Source organism: Cibotium barometz, chromosome 21 (genome assembly GCF_041138505.1).
Source record: "Cibotium barometz isolate CiBa-2024 chromosome 21, ASM4113850v1, whole genome shotgun sequence".
Classification (NCBI taxonomy): domain Eukaryota; kingdom Viridiplantae; phylum Streptophyta; class Polypodiopsida; order Cyatheales; family Cibotiaceae; genus Cibotium; species Cibotium barometz.
Genome location: NC_141066.1, coordinates 17326129 through 17346810, shown reverse-complemented (window position 1 = coordinate 17346810; position 20682 = coordinate 17326129). Strand labels below are relative to the sequence as shown.

The window sequence follows — 20682 nt, the reverse complement described above, 5'->3', positions numbered from 1 at the left end:
TCTCGACATGGTTCTGTCACCCCTGAAAAGATTTCTTCAAGAGAAATCCTTGTTCTGATACCACTATAAGTCCAACAGAGCGTGCACTGACAAATTCAACCACATGTACAAGAGATATAATTACAGAGAGGAGAAGAGAAAGATGGGTACAGGGGTTTTACACAGTACACCACGCTAAGCATCGAACAGGCCCCGCTCCCTCTTTAGGAATTTATTTCAACAACAATCCATGGGCTTTTCCATGCCCGGACCAATACAACAAATGCAAACAATATCAAACAAGAGTGCCGATGTTGAGGTCGGGTTGAAGTCAATGTTGAGACACAGTATAAGGTGGTGAGTATGTGTCTCCACAAGGTAATCCCCTCCTTAGGGGTTTAGAGGAGTTGGCGGCAGCGGTGCTCTTAGGTGGTGTTGGCGCTAGTGGCTAGCATTGACACCGGTGGCATCTGGAGGCAGTAGGCGGCACACACAGGCGGTTCAGCAAGGCAACGCTAGCACATCAGGCAGAGATGGCGTAGAGCTCACAAGGCAGCGCAAGTGGCGCACTGGGCAGAGGCGGCGCATGCGGCGTGTTCACAGGGCGGTGTTGCTGCGGTGCAGGTGGCAGCGTAACAAGGCGGAGGCGGAGCAAAGTCAGTGGCGGCGCACGGGCACAAGCAGCACACAAGGCGGAACAACAGGGTGGCGCAACTAGCGGCACATGGAGGCGCAAGTGACGGCGCTTTGGTGACAGCGGAGATTGGCGTTGAGCGACGGAGCACCGGTGAGGCTGGCGCTGAAGCTGGCGAGGATGGAGATAAAGTTGGTGATGAATTTCCTCAAGCTCTCCAAATAAATCTCCACAAGTTCTTTCTCTATGTTCCACCATGAGGGTACAAGCTTCTTATATACTTATGGGGGTCCATGATTTTGCCTTGCCTTGCTTTTTCTTTGCCTCTTGCTTTTGTTTTATTTTCTTGCTTTTGCTTTGCCTCTTTGCTTTTGTTCTATTAAATATAAATAATAGTCAAAGTTCTTGATTTGTGCTTTTATAATCTTTAGGACCTTGCTTTTTGGCCTTGGAGCTGCTTTTTGAAGGACGCGGCTTTTAGCTTTTTGATCCAGTTCAATGTCCTCTTTCCAATGGTGCTCTCAGCTTTTGGTCAACATAGTTTGACTTTTTGCTTTTCTTGCTTTTTGACCCATGATGGTGCTTTTTCCTGTGCCAACCTAAAGATCCATGTTCCCATGTGTATCCAAGTGTCCGGGCATGAGTTCCATCATGTTAAAAGAGCATGGAGGACCAAATAGTTACATATATCCTCATTTATAGCAAGAATGAGTATTTGATGCATGTGAGAGAAGTGCTTAAGGTGTTGAGGGACAAGCACTTGTATGCAAAGGAGAGCAAATGTAACTTTTATGGCTCATGAAGTGGAGTAACTTGGTCACATTGTGAGCAAAGAGGGGCATCAAGGTGGATCTCAAGAAGATTGTGTCATGTGCACAGTGTGTATCTACCGTGTGCTACACGCATGCAAGACTAGTTTCGAGGCTTGGGGAAGCTTGGAACTAGGCAAGCTGATTGACGAGCTGAGTTAGGGATAAACTAACGGGCGGGCACCCAAGTATGGACGGACGGGCGGCCAAGTGTGGACGCCCGATGACCGGCCAAGAGCCTATAAAAGGGTGGCCAAGGTTAGTTATTGTATTATAGAGAGCCTCGCGAGTTTGTGAGAGCTCTATGGTCTTGGAGCCTGGATCTAGTGCAGACGTGCACCTGCTTTATGCAGCCGAGGCCGACAGCAGTCTCGAGGCCCGCGAGGGCAGCTTCGTGGCGGTATGGGACGTCGCGAGGAGGAGATTGGTCGGTACGTCAACCTAGTTAGCTCAGCTCGTGGCTCGGTGGGGACAGCCAAGACTGTGGGCTTGTCCACGACTGTCGGTGAGTCAGGCCTGCACCCCCTTGCTTGTTTGTTTGTTCGTTTGTTTGCAGGATTCGAGTTTCGAACCAAGATCGATCACGAGGGGATCCATGGGGATTTGACAGTGGTATCAGAGCATACATCGTGAACAAGCAAGTCGGTAGGTAGAGAAGAAGAGGTCGAAGAACGGTATGTGTTAAAAACTTGCTGTTTTTTCTGTGCATACTGCAGATTTCAGAATAGTATGTGTTTTCCTTCTTCAAAGAAACCCATGTTGATGGGGGGGATGGTAGTTAAGTAGGGTTGATTGCTTTGCAAAGAAGAAGCATGTTTCGTTGTGCAGTCGCATGTACTGTAGTGGGAGAAACCAGAAAAAAGGAAAAAAAGCATGTTGCTTTTCGTTGAACGCACGAGCGAGAGAGCACGTGTGAGAAGAAGGCGACGGCTTTGTACGCTGGCACGTTTGCAGGAGGTGGCTACCGACGGGCTGAAGGCGCCAAAGGCTAGGCGGCCAAGCAACCAGGCCAGGCCGGCACCAAGGCTAGGCATGGCGGGCGCCCAGGCCACGTGGCCTTGTGGCGAGGCTAGCACAGCCAGCCCAGGCGGCGCCTAGGCCAAGCGGGCTGGTGCCCAGGCCAGGCCAGGCCAGGCGGGCTGATGCCCAGGCCAAGCACAGCAGGCCGGCACCTAGGCCACGCACACTCAGGCTGGTGCTGGCAGATCCGGCAATTCAGGTGGCCATGGTGACGTCTGCAGACAGCCAACCGGCGGTGGCCAATCCAGGAGGGAAGCAAAAAAAAAAAAACAAGGAAAGCACTCGTTATTTTTGGGCTTTCGTTTTTTTTACTTTAAATTTTTCTTTATAAAAATTTAAAAGTCATCTCCTCTCCAAGGTTTACAAGTGTTTATTTTATTTTATTTTTTTAGACCTTAGAATATATATATATATATATTCAAGAAAAAAAAACCAAAAAAAAAACACAAAAGCAAAGCAAAAGCCAAGCATAGCTTTTGGGGGCTTTCAGTTTTTTTGGGAAACCTTTATAAACCCCCTCAAGTGGGCTTCTTGCCACACCTCTCTCAAGTTCTCAAGTTTTCAAGCTCTCAAGCTCTCAAGTTCGCTCGCACTTTCATTGTGCAAAGATCGAATTTTCTCTCCACGTACCCTCTTCACGATGTCGACCCAAGAATCAGAGTTGGAGCCCCTTGTGGAACGCGAAGGCTTGCCGGCTACGGAAGGTACCGATGCCGATCGTTTTGACGATTTTGTGTCAAAATCAGATTTTCAAGAGTTCAAAGTAGCTCTCGAAGCTTCTTCGACGGAACGTCAGGCACAAATCGCAGCTCAGATGCAAGCTTTGCAGAACTCCATTGCTCTATTGACCACTACCCTCTCTACTTTCTCGGGTATGGATACCTTGGCTTCAGCTTTAGGCCCCAACATTACTCCGGAACCGTTCGGGGGCGAGCAAAAGCAGCGAACCAAGGACATCGTGGACACTTGGCTACATAAGTGACAAGTTAACTTTCAGTTTCATCCATATGATGATGGAAAGAAGATCCAGTTAGCAGCAGGTTTCCTGTCCGGCAAAGCTTTGCTTTGGTGGAAGGAACTCAACCCTAAGCCAACGACTTGGGCACAATTTGAAGATATCTTCAAGAAAGAATTCCTCAAGAAAGAGGATGACTATGATGTTGTTGCCCGGTTTTCAGCTTTGACCATGACCTCGCAGCACCTCACTTATGAGATCTACCTCCAAAAGTTTCGTAACTTCCAGATGAAAGCTACAAAGATGGATCCCACTACTCTATTGTTTTTTCGTAGCTGGTTTACCCGACTCGTACCGATTACAGGTTAAAAATAACAAATGTAAACCATTGGAAGAGGCCATTCATTCAGCTCGTATCTATGATGATACGATGGTCTCTTCCAAGTCGAAACCCGTTACCGAGCAGGGGAACAAGCATAAACGAAAGTTCTCCGCACCTATGGCTAACACGACTAAGGGAAAGTCTTCGGACCAACCTTCGAAGAATTCAAGTTCAACACCAGCGAAAAAGAAAGGACTCCTTAGGGCTTTAAAGCTCAAGAAGGAAGGACGTTCTTTTATCTGCGAAGAAAAAGGACACATGCGTAACGAGTGCCCGAAGCAAAAGTGTACCAAGTCAAACGCAGGACCCAAGCCAAAGGCAACTAACCAGTTGTCTTTGACAGGTACGTCAATTACTGTACTTTCTCGCCCTAGTACTTATTCTGATTGTCTGTTCAATTCTAAAGTATTTGGCTTGCATGATCTTCTCCGAGTTTATGGAGAAGTGTATGGCCATAAAATTCACATTCTTTTAGACCCTGGCAGTTCGCATAACTTTGTTAACTACAAACTTGTGCAGAAATTGAGTCTTGATACGACACTCAGCGACCATACCTATGAGGTACGTCTACCTGCGGGAAGGCAAGTTTGGGATCGCAAGGTGGAGATGCTTCCAATCCAGATTCAGGACTACAAAGATACTCTGGAATGCTATGTTATGCATCTGGAAAATGTAGACTTGTTATTAGGGATTGAGTGGTTTAAGACTCTTGACGTCCAGATAGATTGGTCTAGTCATATTTTTTCTTTTCAGCATAGGGACACCAAGTATAGTATTTTAGGTGATTGTATACATCTCTCTCAGGGACCTCTTGTAAATACAATTGATTTTGAAAATATAACGGATTCTTCTTTGTATACCGCTTTCCATTGTGTATTCATTCCACTTTCTTCTTTTCTCATCTCTTCCATGGGTGTAAATAAATTAAGTGTGTTTGAAAGCAAAGAATTACAAAAGATACTTGATTCATTTCAAGATGTATTTCCTAAGGAATTGCCATCGGGTTTACCACCTGAACGGGCAGTAGATCATCGTATTGACTTGATCCCTAGTGCTCATCCTGTCAGTATTCCACCTTATAGGATGAGCCAAGCTGAGGAAGATGAGTTGACTAAACAACTCGAAGATTATTTGCGGATGGGCCAGATCCGTCCAAGTAAATCACCTTGGGGTACACCTGTGTTGCTTAGGAGAAAGAAGGAAAATACTTGGAGAATGTGTATAGATTACAAGAGATTGAACAAGTTGACCATTAAGAACCGTTATCCTCTCCCTAGATCAGATGACCTAATTGACCGGTTAGCAGGAGCGAAATATTTCACGAAGATAGATTTGCGTACTGGCCATCACCAGATACGTATTCATGAAAGGCATGTCGAAAGAACCGCCTTTCGGACTAGGTATGGCCGATACGAGTTTCTCGTATTACCTTTTGGGTTAACCAATGCTCCAGCCACTTTCCAACAAATGATGAACGATCTTTTTCGTGAACATTTGGGAAAATTTGTGGTGGTGTTCCTGGATGATATTTTGATATATAGTCGTACTCTTGAGGATCATGTCAGACACCTCACGATTGTCTTATCTATTTTGAGACAGAATCGACTATATGCTAAGTTGAGTAAATGTGAGTTCTTTATGACCGACATCATTTACTTGGGACACAAGATCACTAGAGATGGATTGAGCATTGACTATGACCGAGTTCAGAAGGTTTTGGACTGGCCTATACCGCGAACAGTGAAACAACTTCGTTCTTTTCTCGGTTTTGTAGTTTTTCTTCGGAAATCTATACGGGAGTACTCTCAGCTCACACTACCGATGACTGACTTATTAAAAGGTCGTGGACGTAAGTCAAATCAGCCTATCACTTGGAATAACGATTTGGATATGGCCTTCAGACTTTTGAAAAATAAAGTCAAGGAAGCACCTATCTTAGCATTGCCTGATCCTAGTCGGCCTTATGTTCTTGAAACTGATGCTAGTGACTATGCTATCGGGACTGCTTTATTTCAAGATGGTAGACCGGTTGCTTTTGAAAGTAAAAAGCTAGACGACACTCAATCTCGTTGGCCAACCCTTGAGAAGGAGCTTTATGCTGTGATTCATGCTCTCAAGGTTTGGAGACATTATTTATATGGCTCCAAGTTTGTGGTATTGACTGATTATCAGTCAATCAAGTATGTGTGTGATGCGGATGATTTGAGAGGAAGGAAAGCTCGCTGGGCAGAGTTAATGCAAGATTTTGATTTTGAGATCTGTTATCGGAAAGGGTCCATGAATAGTATTGCAGATGCGCTTAGTCGGATTAGAGAGGTGAAAACTTTGTCGTTCACCGAGATTTCTACTGACTTATTTCAGTCATTGAGAGGGCTTTGCAGGACTGATAGTTATTTTGGTCCATTTTGGCAGAAGATCCAGGACAAGAGCTCATTTATTGACCAAGACTCGATGACTGAGCAGTCTACTATTCAGGCTACAAGAGGCCAGTGGATGATTCGGAATGGTTTGCTATTCCGTAATGACAAAATTTGTGTACCACAGATCCCGGACATTAGGTCCAAGATTCTTAAGGAGTGTCACGACGCCCCTTCTGCTGGACACCCTGGGGTACACAGGACGCTATCGTTAGTGAAACACACTTTTTATTGGCCGAAGATGAAAGGGTATGTAGAAGATTCTGTTCTCAAGTGTCAGATTTGTCAGGCAAATAAAGCTGAACGCTTTACACAGGCTGGGTTGTTGCATCCTTTGCAAATCCCAGGTAATAAATGGGAAAGTATTTCCATGGATTTTATTACCGGATTGCCAAGAACACATCAAGGCTACGATTCTATTTGGGTTGTGGTAGATTGCTTGACAAAAATGGCTAGATTTTTACCGACCCGGAAGACTATTACAGCTACGCAATTAGCACGGCAGTTTATCGAGCAATTGTTTAGACTGTATAGGTTACCGCAGGACATAGTAAGTGATAGGGACTCTAAGTTTACGAGTGATTTTTGAAAACTTGTTTTTAAGAAGTTGGAAACAACTTTGAATTTGAGTTCCTCTGATCATCCTTAATCTGATGGCCAGACTGAAAGAGTGAATCAGATTTTGGAGGATATGCTTCGAGCATATGTATCCAAAAGACAGAGTTCATGGGAGGATTATCTTCCTATGTTAGAATTTGCATATAACAGTACTAAGCATACGAGTACAGGTTTTAGTCCTTTCATGCTTATGTATGGTTTTCAACCAAGATCACCTGCATGTAATTTTTTGCAAGATATGCAAGAAATGTTACAAGTTGCGAAGGAATCTATTAGAAGTGCTCAAGACCGAGACAGGTTTTATTCTAATAGACATCGTTCACCAGAGAGTTCTCTGAAGGAACGATGGTGTATTTGCGAGTTCCGAAAGATTCCGAGACTTTACGGACAGGTAGATCTCCGAAATTATCCCCTAGATACTGTGGACCATTTCGTGTTACACGACGGATTGGTTCAGTTGCATATGAATTGGATTTGCCTTCTCATGTGAAAGTTCATTCTGTATTTCATGTCAGTAGACTTAAGGAAGTACTGGGTGGAGCAGATTAGTTAGTTACTCCTCAAGAAATTATAGATGTCGAGGACATGACATTTGTTCCGCACGAACCTGAAAAGATTCTTGGATTTCGTGAACGAAGATTACGTAATACGCTTATCACAGAATACAAGATCAAGTGGAAGGATCGTGTTGAGGAGGACGCTACATGGGAGACATTGACTACTCTTCAGAGAGATTACCCTAGTTTTTTAGTGAGCTCAGGAGTGAGCTCTTAGAGGAAGGGGAGTATGTCATATGCACAGTGTGTATCTACCGTGTGCTACACGCATGCAAGACTAGTTTTGAGGCTTGGGGAAGCTTGGAACTAGGCAAGCTGATTGATGAGCTGAGTTAGGGATAAACTAACGGGCGGGCACCCAAGTATGGACGGGCGGGCGGCCAAGTGTGGACGCCCGATGACCGGCCACGAGCCTATAAAGGGTGGCCAAGGTTAGTTATTGTATTATAGAGAGTCTCCCGAGTTTGTGAGAGCTCTATGATCTTGGAGCCTGGATCTAGTGCAGACGTGCACCTGCTTTACACAGCCGAGGCCGGCAGCAGTCTCGAGGCCCGCGAGGACAACTTCGTGGCGGTATGGGACATCGCGAGGAGGAGATTGGTCGGTATGCCAACCTAGTTAGCTCAGCTCGTGGCTCGGTGGGGACAGCCAAGACTGTGGGCTTGTCCACGGCTGTCATGGTTGGGAGGTGAGTCAGGCCTGCACCCCCTTGCTTGTTTGTTTGTTCGTTTGTTTGCAGGATTCGAGTTTCGAACCAAGATCGATCACGAGGGGATCCGTGGGGATTTGACAGATTGAATGTGTAAAGAAGTGGCCTACATCCAAGAATGTTACTCAACTAAGAGGATTTTTTGGACTTATCTTCTTTCTATAGAAGGTTTATTAAGGGGTATGCATAAATTGTAGCCACTCTTATCAACAAGCTTAAAAAGGAAGCCTTCTTTTGGGATGCAATAGCAAACAAGAACCTTCAGTAGCTCAAAAGGATGCTCACTTCAGTCCCTATTTTGGTTTGCCCGGACTTCTCTAAACCATTTACCGTGAGGACTAATGCATGTGGAAAAGGAATCGAGTGGTTTTATACCAAGATCATGGTGTGATTGCTTATGATGAAAGTGGTAAGTTGAATAAAAAGGAAATGCGAATTGTCACGATTGTGACTAACTCTCTTAATCTCTCCCTAATTACTCCTTAATCCCTCATTAACTATAAAGGCACCTGTGAAGGGTCACACCCTTGCACATGGGTCACTATCAAAGGACATGCCTAGACACACCCCTAAGTCCTAGGGACATAACCATTGATTCAAGAGCCATACCCCTTCACAGGGATGTGTCTCTTCAATTGTACCTTTTTGGCCTCTATTTAAGAAAGGCCCTTGTCTCAATGTAATCACTCGGTCTTTTCCTGTAGCATTTGTCTTATGTTCATTAATCAAGTCTTAATCATGTTAATTAAGCTATAAAAGCTTTACAGTGGTATCAGAGCAAACTTTTTCCGTCTTGTGACATGCCCAAACCCTAATCCTAACCCTAAAATCAGTCCTAACCCTAACCCTAAAATCAATCAGCCCAAATCCTAAAATTGGGTGTAGCAAGTATTGAATGGAAGAGCAGGAGAGAATGCCCCATCAAATTCAGTCCCAAACTCCCAATTTATGTCGGACCAGCCATATGCAAAAAACTCCCAATTTATGTCGGGCCAACCATATATAGAAAACTCTTGAACAGAGGCAAGACAGCATGCAACCCCTCAATACGGAAGCTTACCTCTTGGCTGGCACCCTTTCATGGACAAGCACCTCTCCATTGAATAGTCCCATCCCTTCATGGATTTTCCCCAGCCCGCTGCCCGTTGAGAAGCAAACAAAGATTTGCTGTTTTTTTATTATTAAAAAACAAACAAACATAACATAACCAAACCCAAAGGTTATGGGCCTAAGGTTTTAAGTTGCCACGTCTACAAGCAAATTTTTAAAAAAAAACCCAACTTTACGGGCTCCCTCACGAACCGGCGCCAATTGTCCGTGTAGTTTTCAGCGTGCGCCACTCTGCAGCCACCTCCTTTCTTGACGGCTTCAGCCCGCCTCAGCCCCTTCATCGTGTGCTTCCTGCTGTCCACTCCCTTCGCTTGTACCAGCCACTTCCCGTTGAAGACTTTCGTATGATTGCCGACCATCATCTCCTTGGTGCTTCTCCTACATCAACAACATTATTTATGGCAATTCTCTTCAGGTGTGATTTTTCCATTTTCTCGGCCATTAAAATCTCACATAATGTGGCGCATTAGAATATCGAAAACCCGTCACTTCATTCTTTTGCGTGCTCTCCACTCATCAGGGGCCATGATGAAATCCATAGCAATGTGAGTCCACTTCCCTTTGGGAATAGGCAAGGGCTGAAGTAAACCATGAAGCAAAGCTAAAGAGTAAATTCGTACCAAGAGACTTGAATATCAAAGTCCAAAAATGTCCTATAAATTTTGAATCTCGATCAGAAACTATAGATTTTGGCAACCCATGAAGTTTGAAGATATACTGTATGAACAATATTACAATATCCGAAGCCTGGGCTGCTTTCTTGCATGGAATGAAATGTGCTATCTTAGAAAATATGTCAACCACCACAAGAATCTGTGTATTGCCTTTAGAAGAACGTGGCAATGAAGTGATAAAATCCAGACTAATACTTTCCCAGCGTTCATTGGAAACTGGAAGTGGTTGAAGAAGACGAGCTGAAACTTGTCTGCTAACTTTCATACGTTGGCACAAAAGACATGCTGTGACAAACTTAATAACATCTTGCTTCATTTGAGGCCAATAGTATGTAGCTGTCAATCAAAAGACGATATGTCTTGTTGATGCCTGGGTGTGTAGAATAAGTGACCTCGTGATGTTTTTTCACCAAGACTCTTCGAACATGAGTATCATGAGGTACACAAATACGGTCCTGATAATATAGTAAACCATCTACTAATGTATATGCTTCATAAATCTTCAATTCGGAAGGAGTAGCATTCTAAGAATTGAGAATTCGAAATGCATTTCCAAAATCACGATCCTTGAAACTTTGAGGTATATCCATTTCAACTGTAGAAATAACCAAGACCGAAGCTGGCGGCATACGACTGAGGGCATCTGCAACCACATTGGTAAGACCAAGAACATACTCAATTGTCATATGAAAATTGGCTAAGAATTCGACCCAACGCACTTGCCTAGCATTCTTGAATCGTAGAGTGCTTATGATTATCAAATGCAATAGCACGTCCTTGTTGCATCAAGACGGCACCAGTAGCAATATCGGAAGCATCCGTATAAACATCAAAAGGGAGAGTAGGGTCACGAATAGCCACCACAAGAGTTGTGGTCAAAGCTGTCTTTAAACTTTCAAAAGCTTGTGTTGCGGCTTCAGTCCACTTGAATGCAGGAGCGGACTTTAAAAGTTCTGTGACAGGAGCAACTATTTCTGAAAATTGATGAACCTTTTGTGTGATAGAAGTTGAAAAGTCCCAAGAAAGAACGAACATCATGGATGTTTGTGGGAGTTGGCCAATTGACAATAACCTATATTTTCTTTGGATCCACAGAAATATCGTTTGCTGAAACAACATGTCCGAGGTACTCCAAGGATGTTTTGAAGAATTCACTTTTGCCTGGATTAATGTAAAGAGCATTGTCACGAAGCACCTGGAAAACGATCTTAAGATGTGCCTTGTGTTCTTCCATATTACGACTGAACACCAGGATGTCGTCAAGATAGATAATAATGAACTTGTCCAGAAAAGGACAAAAAAGATCATTCATTAGACTCATAAATGTTGCAGGGGAATTGGTTAACCCGAATGGCATGACCAAGTACTCGTAATGACCAGGTACTCGTAATGACCATATTTTGTGCGAAAAGCTGTCTTATATTCATCACCTTCGCGAATACGAATCTGATGATACCCAGACTTAAGATCAATTTTGGAGAAGACCTTTGCACGGAGCAATTGATCAAACAATTCATCAATGCGCAAAAGAGGATACTTATTCTTGATAGTCAACTTATTAAGGACACGATAGTCGATGCAAAGGTGCACAGACTTATCTTTCTTTTTCACCAAAAGTACTGGAGTTCCAAAAAGGCTTTTACTTGGTCGAATATGTACTTTCTCGAAAAGTTCAGTAAGTTGTCGCTATATCTCCTGAGATTCCGTAAAAGAAACTCAATATGGAGCACGAGTAGGTGGAGCACTGCCAGGAAGGAGATCAATAGCATGGTCGACTGGTCGCCGAGGTGGGAGAACCGCAGGAAGCTCTTGAGGAAAAAGATCCAAGTATGGAGCAAAGAAAGGTTGCTTGAGGTACATCATCTTCGTATCCATGTCCTCGGGAGGATCTTTGACTGAATAGACCATTAAAAGTGCTGTGAAACAACCACTCTTGCGGACCCACCGTTTTGCTTCAAGAGCTGAAAGAGTTGGTGTAGAGGGTTGGTCTCTGATGCCTTCGAGTGCCACAAGCGTATCATTTTGAGCAAATTGTATGGAATGGTTCTAAAAACTCATCAAGGGATCATATTGATACAACCATTCTTGACCAAGAATCATATCATAACGTGCCAAAGACATAACTTGCAAATCCAATTTGTCACGATAGTGCTGAATTCGAAAGGAGAGGTGTTTGGCAACAGTGTTACACAAGGATGTGGATCCATCGGCAAGCTCTACTTCATAAATAACAGGACTTTGAGAAGTCCGAATCTTCAAAATCTGGGTCAAGGTGGTTCCCACAAAGTTATGAGAACACCCACTGTCAATGAGCACATGAATAGGGTGATTGGAAATAGAACCTTGAAGAACCAAAACCTGAGTAGACCGCTGGGGTAACAGTGAGAAGGCAGATTGAGCTGTAGCATTAGCGGTGATCACCGAAGCATGTGCAATAGCATGGTGATTAACCGCACGCTTTCCTTTGTCAGCAACTAGGGGTTTCTCCTCGGAAGTGGAGGGTCAACATTAGAATTATGTCGATGGGTTGGTCTTTTGGGGCACTCAAACCAACGAATAGGGTGATTGGAAATAGAACCTTGAAGAACCAAAACCTGAGTAGACCGCTGGGGTAACAGTGAGAAGGCAGATTGAGCTGTAGCATTAGTGGTGATCACCGAAGCATGTGCAATAGCATGGTGATTAACCGCATGCTTTCCTTTGTCAATGAGCACATGAATAGGGTGATTGGAAATAGAACCTTGAAGAACCAAAACCTGAGTAGACCGCTGGGGTAACAATGAGAAGGCAGATTGAGCTGTAGCATTAGCGGTGAGGTCCATTGCAAAAGGAACAGTGGAAGGACGAGGATTGCGAGATTGGTCTCGTCCACGATTCAAACTGCGTGGTTGGAAGGACTGAGGACGTCGGGAGTGAAAAGAGGACGATCCTTCTGATCAGCAAGGGGGTTGAGAATTATTCCATTGGGGATTAGACCGAGAGGTAGAAGTGCCAGAAGATTCTCTTCAACTATCTCGGTTCATACCTGACCCATTGGCTTTTTGAAAGGCATTAGCTCAACCGGAAGAGGCCGAATTTCGAGAATTAATGTCTGCAACGCCCTCGGCGTAACGTATGGCATTGGCAAGATCGACAGGATTATATTTTTGAACATCGACACGCAGTGTGGAGTTAAGACCTTCAACGAAGGCATGGAGTTTGTCCACTGGGGACAAAGAGTCAATCTCCAGTATCAAGTTGGTGAACTGAGAGATATAAGAGGCCAAAGAACCATTTTGGTCCAAATGGCGTAAGCGAGTACGGGCTTGGAAATCCGCATTGGCAGGTATGAACTGCTTACGGAGGACCCGCTCGAATTTTTCCCACGTTGTAACCAATTTTCTGGCGTGCTGTCGTCATTGCCACCACAATAAAGCAGTGTCTTTGAGGAGGGATACCACAAAAATCACCTTTTTGGAATCAGAAAGGGTCGTATAACCACAGTTCGTAGAGCCATTGGTCTAAGATGCGCTTATCGCGCTAACCACCATAAGATTCAAGGTGTTTAATTTCCAATTTCTTTGTTTTACTGGCTTGTAAAAGACGATACAAAGTTTTAAGGTCGTCGCCTTCTACCTCGGAAGGAATGACGTCTGCATTTGCTGGTACTATTGCGGAAGCATCTGCTGCTGCTGGTACTGAACTCGTGTGGGAGTGGCGGTCCGTGTGGAGCTGCTGGATCTGTGAAGCCAAGGATGCCATGGACTCTTGGAGTTCCTGTTGGAACTGCTGCTGAAGTTGCTGCAAAGCTCGCTGCCATTCTAGAGGAGCCGGTATGTCAACAGGTTCAGCCATGAGAGAAGATGCTGATGTAGAGGCTGTAGAGTGACGAGGCTCTGGGGTTTTTGTTGTTGATGACGCCGCTGGGCTCTAGTAAGAACCATCGGCTAGAGGGTGCGGCATCTGTAAATCCTGTGTACATGTGCACTGCATACTGCAGTGGAGCTCTACTACAGAACTTGTCTGCAAGGACAACCAAATAGAACTCAATTTGGATGTAGCCATTGCGGGAGGAATCGGATATCACAGTTCCCACCCTACTCACCATAAGGGATCTCAAATCTGACCAGGTACTGGCCAATTTGCAAATGGGGGTGGTGGCCTCCACAGAGGCTATGCGTGAAGTCGGGAGCTGGAGGTCCACTTCCAAAAAGGGTGGGTTGAGTGTGTCCGCAGTTGAGAAGATGAAGTGGCCACCAGAAAGTCCTTAAGAGGAAAGGAAGGGAGGGGAGGGGAGGGGAGGAGGCGGCAGTAACCCAAGGGACACTTGCAAATGTCGAATGACGAGCACCACTAGCAAAACTGAAGCACCCAGGATCAGCAGGCAAGTGGGATACAGAGAGAGGAAGCTGGCGACAAAGGGGGGCTGAGGGTGGAGGGGGAGGAGACTGCACAGATGCGACTAAATCGGGCACGCAGAATCAGGGAGGAAAGAGGAAAGCAGCAGAACGGAAGTGGAGAAGAAAGACAGAAGGGTCCAAGACTGAGCAAAGTAGGAGCTGCGGGACAAAGACAGCAAGGCAAAGGGGGCAACCGCAGGCTCTGTAAAAGGGTTTCACCCAGTCGCTAGGGGAAGCTCAAGGTACTCTTTCAGGAGGCTACGGAAGCAAACGGTCACTAGAAAGTGAACCACAAAGGCTAATGAGTCTCAATTGGGAAAGTAAATCCTTGATGCCATCTAGCAACGTGTGCATGTGCACTGCATACAGACAGAACTCTGTCTGCGAGGGCAGCCAAATTGAATTCAATTTGGATGTAGCCATCGCAGGAGGAATCGGCGGATACCACAGTTCCCGCCTTGTTAACACGTAATAGCAGCTTGCATGAGATCTCAAATCTGACCTGGTACAAAAGGGGGTGGTGGCCTCCAAGGAAGCTAAGGATGCAGTCAGGAGCTGGAATTCCAATTCCAAAAAGGGCCAGCGGTTTGCAGACATTAGAAATGCAGAGAGAAAGGAGGAAGGCAGTTTTTTTTTCAGTTCTGGCAGCGCCAGAGCCCGGGGGAAAGTTGGGGGGGGGGGGGGGGGGGGGGGGGGGAAAGACTAATGGGCCGGAGCTCTCACACTAGTAGAGAGCTCCAGCCCATTAGTCTTTCAAACCTGCTTTCAGGGCTATTGTTGCCTGCGGTGTGGACTCTTATGTTCTGCATCAAGACAAGCTCTCAATTGACCTCATACTCAACACTGACATAAAGACAGCAACTAGTTTCAGCAAAGGCAACATGCATTACAGTTTCCACTGAAGTCAGTAAGACATGGAATTGGAAGACTAACTGGAAGAAATGTAACAGCCCCTGCCTGAAGCATCGCATACTATGGGAGGTAGAGGAGAGAGCCAGTATGAATTATAAACTTCTACAGGCAGGAGAACCATAAATAAGAGTTACAGGACCAAGCTGAAAAGGCACAAGGCCATGGTTGCACAGAAGAGCTACGCAAAGCTTATTAAAGGAATGGAGGAGCTAATCACCCTCACTCACAGGAAACGATATACCTGAAAAGGCACAAGGCCATGGTTGCACAGAAGAACTACGCAAAGCTTATTAAAGGAATGGAGGAGCTAATCACCCTCACTCACAGGAAACGATATACCTGTTCCTAGCTGACTCACTGACCAGCTTCAAAGGGTAAAGGGTATAGGGGATGGAGGGGGAAATCGCCCTCACTCACAGGAAATCAAATCCCTGGCTGGCTGACCCACTGACCAAAGGGCCTACTCAGGGGGGCTTATGGGTCGTAAAGGCTAGAGCACTACCTTGCAAGCCATTGTTGATTAAAGAGGCATTGAACCCTGGGAAAGCAGTAAGGAGGACACGTCCAAGCCAGATTTATCTCCAACCTCCTCCTGCACATGTCAGCAAATTGGTACATGTGCATCTCTTAGGCCCATAACTTGACGACTAATCCTGACCATAAGCACGATGGCACACAGATAACATTGACTCACAGCATGGAGCTCCAATCCAAGTCTCAGATACTAAGGCGGCTCCAGTGAACATTGTCCAGTCTCAAGGGCAGCAGCAATAAGCCACAACATGTCCTGCAGAGCTGATGGAGCTACTACTAAGACAGAAGATGAGGACCATGGCCATAATGTATACAAACTGAAGCTGCAGTACTGAGATCAAGCAACACAGTTAACAAACAAACATGATAAAAGTGTCCACTGGCACATAGCACAGTTGGTAAAGCCTCGGAGTCACAAAGGCGTGGTCTAGAGTTCAAGTCTTGCTGCATAGGGGGAGGACCTGTCTGCAGGTGTGTAGATGTGCGGGTGTGCGAGTGTGCCTGCATGCATATGTGCGTGTAAATAGCTCTTAATAAAAAGAAACCAACGTGATAGAAGGCAGAAAGATTGAAAGACTGTTGGGTTTTTCAGGATACCAGAACTCATGGATGATGTCATAAGCTTTCAAGTGTGCTTCAGCCATCATGTGCATAACTCTGTTGAACACTCCTCGTGGTAGTACCGAGGTAGCTGTCTCAAGTAGGTCAGGATTGCCACCTGGCCATGCTCCAGCACAATATGTTAGCATCGCAAAAACGTGAGGTTCGTTGAAGGTGATCCAGAAGTCCACCAGACTCGAGAACTTTTCCACTGCTATTCTGTGAATCATAAAAAGCATTACGTTAACAAAGATTGCCATGCAAAAATATGGTAATAGAACATACAAAAATATCGAAGTAGAACATACTGACCCAAAGCCCCAAAATCTCACTAAACACATCTTAAAGCCTGAAGCTTCATAGTATTTTTACATACATACACACATATAAATAGATTATATGCTCTCTCTCTCTCTCTCTCTCTCTCTCTCTCTCTCTCTCTCATACACACACACCCACCCACACACACACACACACAGGACCCAGTAAGAGAACACCCACACAATGGATCTTGTGGACCCACCTTGGGCACCCACCTCGCCCAAGAGGAGTTACCTCAGCCCGGGCAAGCACACTCCAACGTGCCTGGCGCCCACGGCCCCCACACGACAGACACCACAATCCATTCACCAGCTCCAGATCCAGGACATGCTCCACCGCCATCAAGCTACCATTCCACCGGACGTGGCTGAGGGAGACCTCTCGGCCAAACTCATTAGCCCCATGCTTGATATAATGGAGAGTGGTATACCATCTATTGGGGGCTGATGCTCCTCTTATGTTTCACATTCCTTGTATTCCAGGATGAGATTTCCATGGATATTTGTGTATCACTCCAGTGAGATAATTTTGATTTGTTCTATTTTATTTTCTGTTCCATGATGAGATATGCCATGGACACTATTTAATCACTTTGGTCTCATAGGCCCATTGGGTCTTTAGTAGTAGTGCTCCCCCCACTAGCTCAGTACTTTCATAGTTTATTTCATGTTTATTTTGTCCTTTTTTTTTCTGGACATCCAGAGGACATTGACAGTTGTACATCGATTTGTCTCATAGGTCGAGTTCGGCCTCTAGTAGACGTTAATACAGCTTTCTTTCTTTCTTTCTTTCTCTCTTTCTCTCTCTCACACACACACGCGCGCGCGCGCACATATAGGTGCCTCTCAGAAAAAAACAAATAACACAGCTTACATATACACATACAAGGCAGGTGAAGACATCAGTTTTTCACAATGATGCAGACTCAAACTTACCTGAAATTACAATGCATCACCAACGATTTTCTGGACATACCGACTTACCTCACAAGTTCCAAAAAGTAGTCAACTGTCTTCTCTATTTTCCAACCACCATATGCCCCTGCCCAAGGAGGGAGAGAATGATGAAACAATGTAAGCATCACCTGCATCCCATGAGCTCGCACTCTTTTAATGATGAACTTGTAACGATCCAAAGCTGCCCAATCCACCTGTGTTTAAAAAGGCATTAAGCTTATGTTGAACTTACTACGAGAATGTTTGGCAAAACTAGATTAACACCAAAAATGGCATTGTAATAGTGGCATACAGATTGCACTATGCCGTTGACCGGTTCCACAGGCATAATCCTTGTCCAGTCAATTCCCATTCGGAAAACTTGGACATTTGTTCCTTGAGCCAGCCTGATTTCTGTATCGGGATCAGACCAAAATTTCAATCTCTGCTCCCTGCAAAATTATTTCACAGCAAGCAAGGCACTCACTGATTGAATCATATTGGGCTACATACATTAAGCTGCTTAACTCCGTCTCTTTGCGGTCAGGTACTCGTGCGCAAGCACGCATGCATGTTGGCGCCAGGCAGGAGAAAGAGAAGGGGGGGTGTAAAAACAGGTACAGGTGTGTGTGTGTGTGTGTGTGTGTGTGTGTGTGTGTGTGTGTGGATGTGGATGTGTAGCCCATCCACCCGTACATATGCACATATGTACATATGTATGTGTGGATGTACATATGCAGTAGTCCCAACACGAAAACAAAAAACACTTCCACACGTGCTCACACTTGAATCCAAAGGAGTGTGCACCTACATGCCTCGTAGAAACCTTTCACACAGAAAACAGACATGCCATAACTTCGCATTCAAGTAAGCAAATGATCATGAGATGGTAGCCAAAGGGAAAAGCTTACGGCTTATGTACATTGTGCCATGCAGCCACATTGGTTTTCTCCTCCTCAACAAACTTCTCGTATCCTCTTATCATGGCTTCCATTGCCACTTTCACCAGTTTCCTGCCTTTCTTAGGAACATCGAACTGTAAAAGTGGATCTTCTGTAGTGCCCTTCCCCCTACTAAACTGGGACTGATCTGTGTTCTCATCCACTGCAATCGATTCACTGTGTTTGAGCAGCTCCTCAGTATCAGCGAGTGAGATCCTCTCCTCGTCTGCACCCTCCGGAGGCTCTTGCTTTGCGCTAGGGCTGGATTTATCCTTTTCCTGGCCTTGATTTATAACTTCCCACTCCTCCATTGATGGCTGGCTGTTCCCTTCTTTCTCGTTTGACAAACCATCTTGTTTTGGGTCGTCGGCCAACTCCTCTTGCTCCATTGTAAACGACTCCTGTTCAGCCAGCCCTGAATCAGTGTTTTCTTCTGTGGGGGCCTCGATTTCCCTCTTGGATTCACCTGATAATATTTCTTGGGATTCGTGACTTGCTTTGGAATGTTTGTCTTGTCTGGCCTTGTCATCTTCCGCCTTCTTCGGAGGAGTTTCTTTTGCAAATTGAAGCCAGGCGTCCTCCAGCTTGTCCTCCACATGTGCAGGCGCCGTCGCAAGCGCAAAGAAAAATCCACCATCGTCCACTGCAGCAGATAGCAAACCACAGACCCCAAGAAGAAATCCCTTGAATAATCGAGAGAGAGAGAGAGAGAGAGAGAGAGAAGGCTTTACTAAGCTAAGCTAAGAGCCAGACTTGTTTCCAGGGCAGCAGTTAGAGAAATTGCAGAGCACCAAAGAAAACAACTGACACTGTGCGATGATTGTTTCAGGTTACTGGTATACTTTCATACAAACATACATAAATACACGCATATGCACAGACATTTGTATACACAGAGACACGGGACATACATAGACACGCATATACATATATACAAAACCATACTCTCATTCATACAAAGAACACACACACACATGTATACATGTATATCACACACGTATAAATGCATATACATGTGTGTGTGTGTGTGTGTGTGTGTGTGTGTGTGTGCCAGTACACTACATATTTGTGCCTTGCAAGTGTGCACATGTAGACATACACACATGCATACATGTATGTATGTCTATAGAGACATGAACAGAGTGTGTATTCGCTTGTGTACACCTCGCAAGCATGCACACGCACACACGCACACAGACACACCACACACTCCACCGACGCATGCACGCACCATGTGGGCGTGGGGAGTGTTAATTTGTAATCCCCAGCTCTTGTGGTGTATGCAATGGAAACATATAATTGCATAATGTGTTTTCAGAAAACAAGCCTGACTTTCATGCTTCATGCAGTGATATTGGGGCATAGACAAAATGTAACGAAATGAAAACTCCGATTTTCAGTTGTCTGGGACAAGAGTTGAGGACATCACAATCTCTGTCAATGGGGAATACAGCAAGGACATCTTGCAGCTCATCGATGGGGTTGCCGAAAGGGGCAAGATTCTGCTTCCTGTACCGATGGAATGAGATGGCATTTGCGGCAACACCCAGCAGACCGGCTACACCAATCAGCTTTGACACGTTCAAGAGAAGCATGACAGGCGCCATTCTGTGTGAAAATCTGCCCAAATAAACATAAACCCACGATTAATTACAGGTAAAACTTCAAAAACATGGCATTCAAAGAGGTTAAGGAAAAAGTCATCTTTGCGTAGCTTTGATTCTCTCCTAGTTGCATGATAAAAGGCAAAAAGCAAAAGGCTTTTTAGAAAGAAAAAAAGAGCAAAAACAGAAAGCAAAAGCCTTTTGAGATTGAGGAGGGAGAAAAAGCAGAAAGAAGAACGCGTACCAGGCAGACTGACTGTCAAAGAAACCCATCCAAAGCCTGGAAAGGAGATCAACTAAAGAATACACTCAAATGATCGTTACCGGCTTGGACGGTGGCTGCTGCTCGGACCGGCTGCACTCAGTCGGCCTCCTTAGTACGCACTCAACGAGGAAGTATCAAAGGATAAGAACACTTGGCAATTCATACGGTCTCCACGTGCTGAGCTATGCTTGTGAACACGTGTCTAATTGTGAACTTTATGTTTATTTCAATTTCAATTTCAATTTCAAATGTATCTTATGTATAGTAGGATTTGAATTTATACCTAGTGCTACAATAATCTTGAGCAACTTAAAGCTAGGCTAACTC

General features: G+C 45.0%; 1 protein-coding gene across 2 annotated transcripts in view; it reads right to left on the bottom strand.

Annotated features, from left to right (window-relative positions):
* SFR2 (Glycosyl hydrolase superfamily protein) overlaps window positions 1-20473 on the bottom strand; it is a 38452-nt gene extending 17979 nt beyond the window's left edge. The window contains exons 1-6 of one of the 2 annotated variants that reach the window (XM_086815467.1): window positions 20335-20473; window positions 19916-20106; window positions 18457-19129; window positions 17859-17997; window positions 17594-17760; window positions 16287-16508 (exon numbers count right to left, since the gene is read on the bottom strand). In XM_086815467.1, coding sequence (XP_086671593.1) covers window positions 16287-16508; window positions 17594-17760; window positions 17859-17997; window positions 18457-19129; window positions 19916-20093 — 1379 coding nt within the window. In that variant the 5' untranslated portion in view covers window positions 20094-20106; window positions 20335-20473. Of the gene's footprint in view, window positions 1-16286; window positions 16509-17593; window positions 17761-17858; window positions 17998-18456; window positions 19130-19915; window positions 20278-20334 lie in introns of those variants that run through there. The other variant, XM_086815468.1, reaches the window with a different exon arrangement.
* Window positions 20474-20682: the final 209 nt, after the last annotated feature.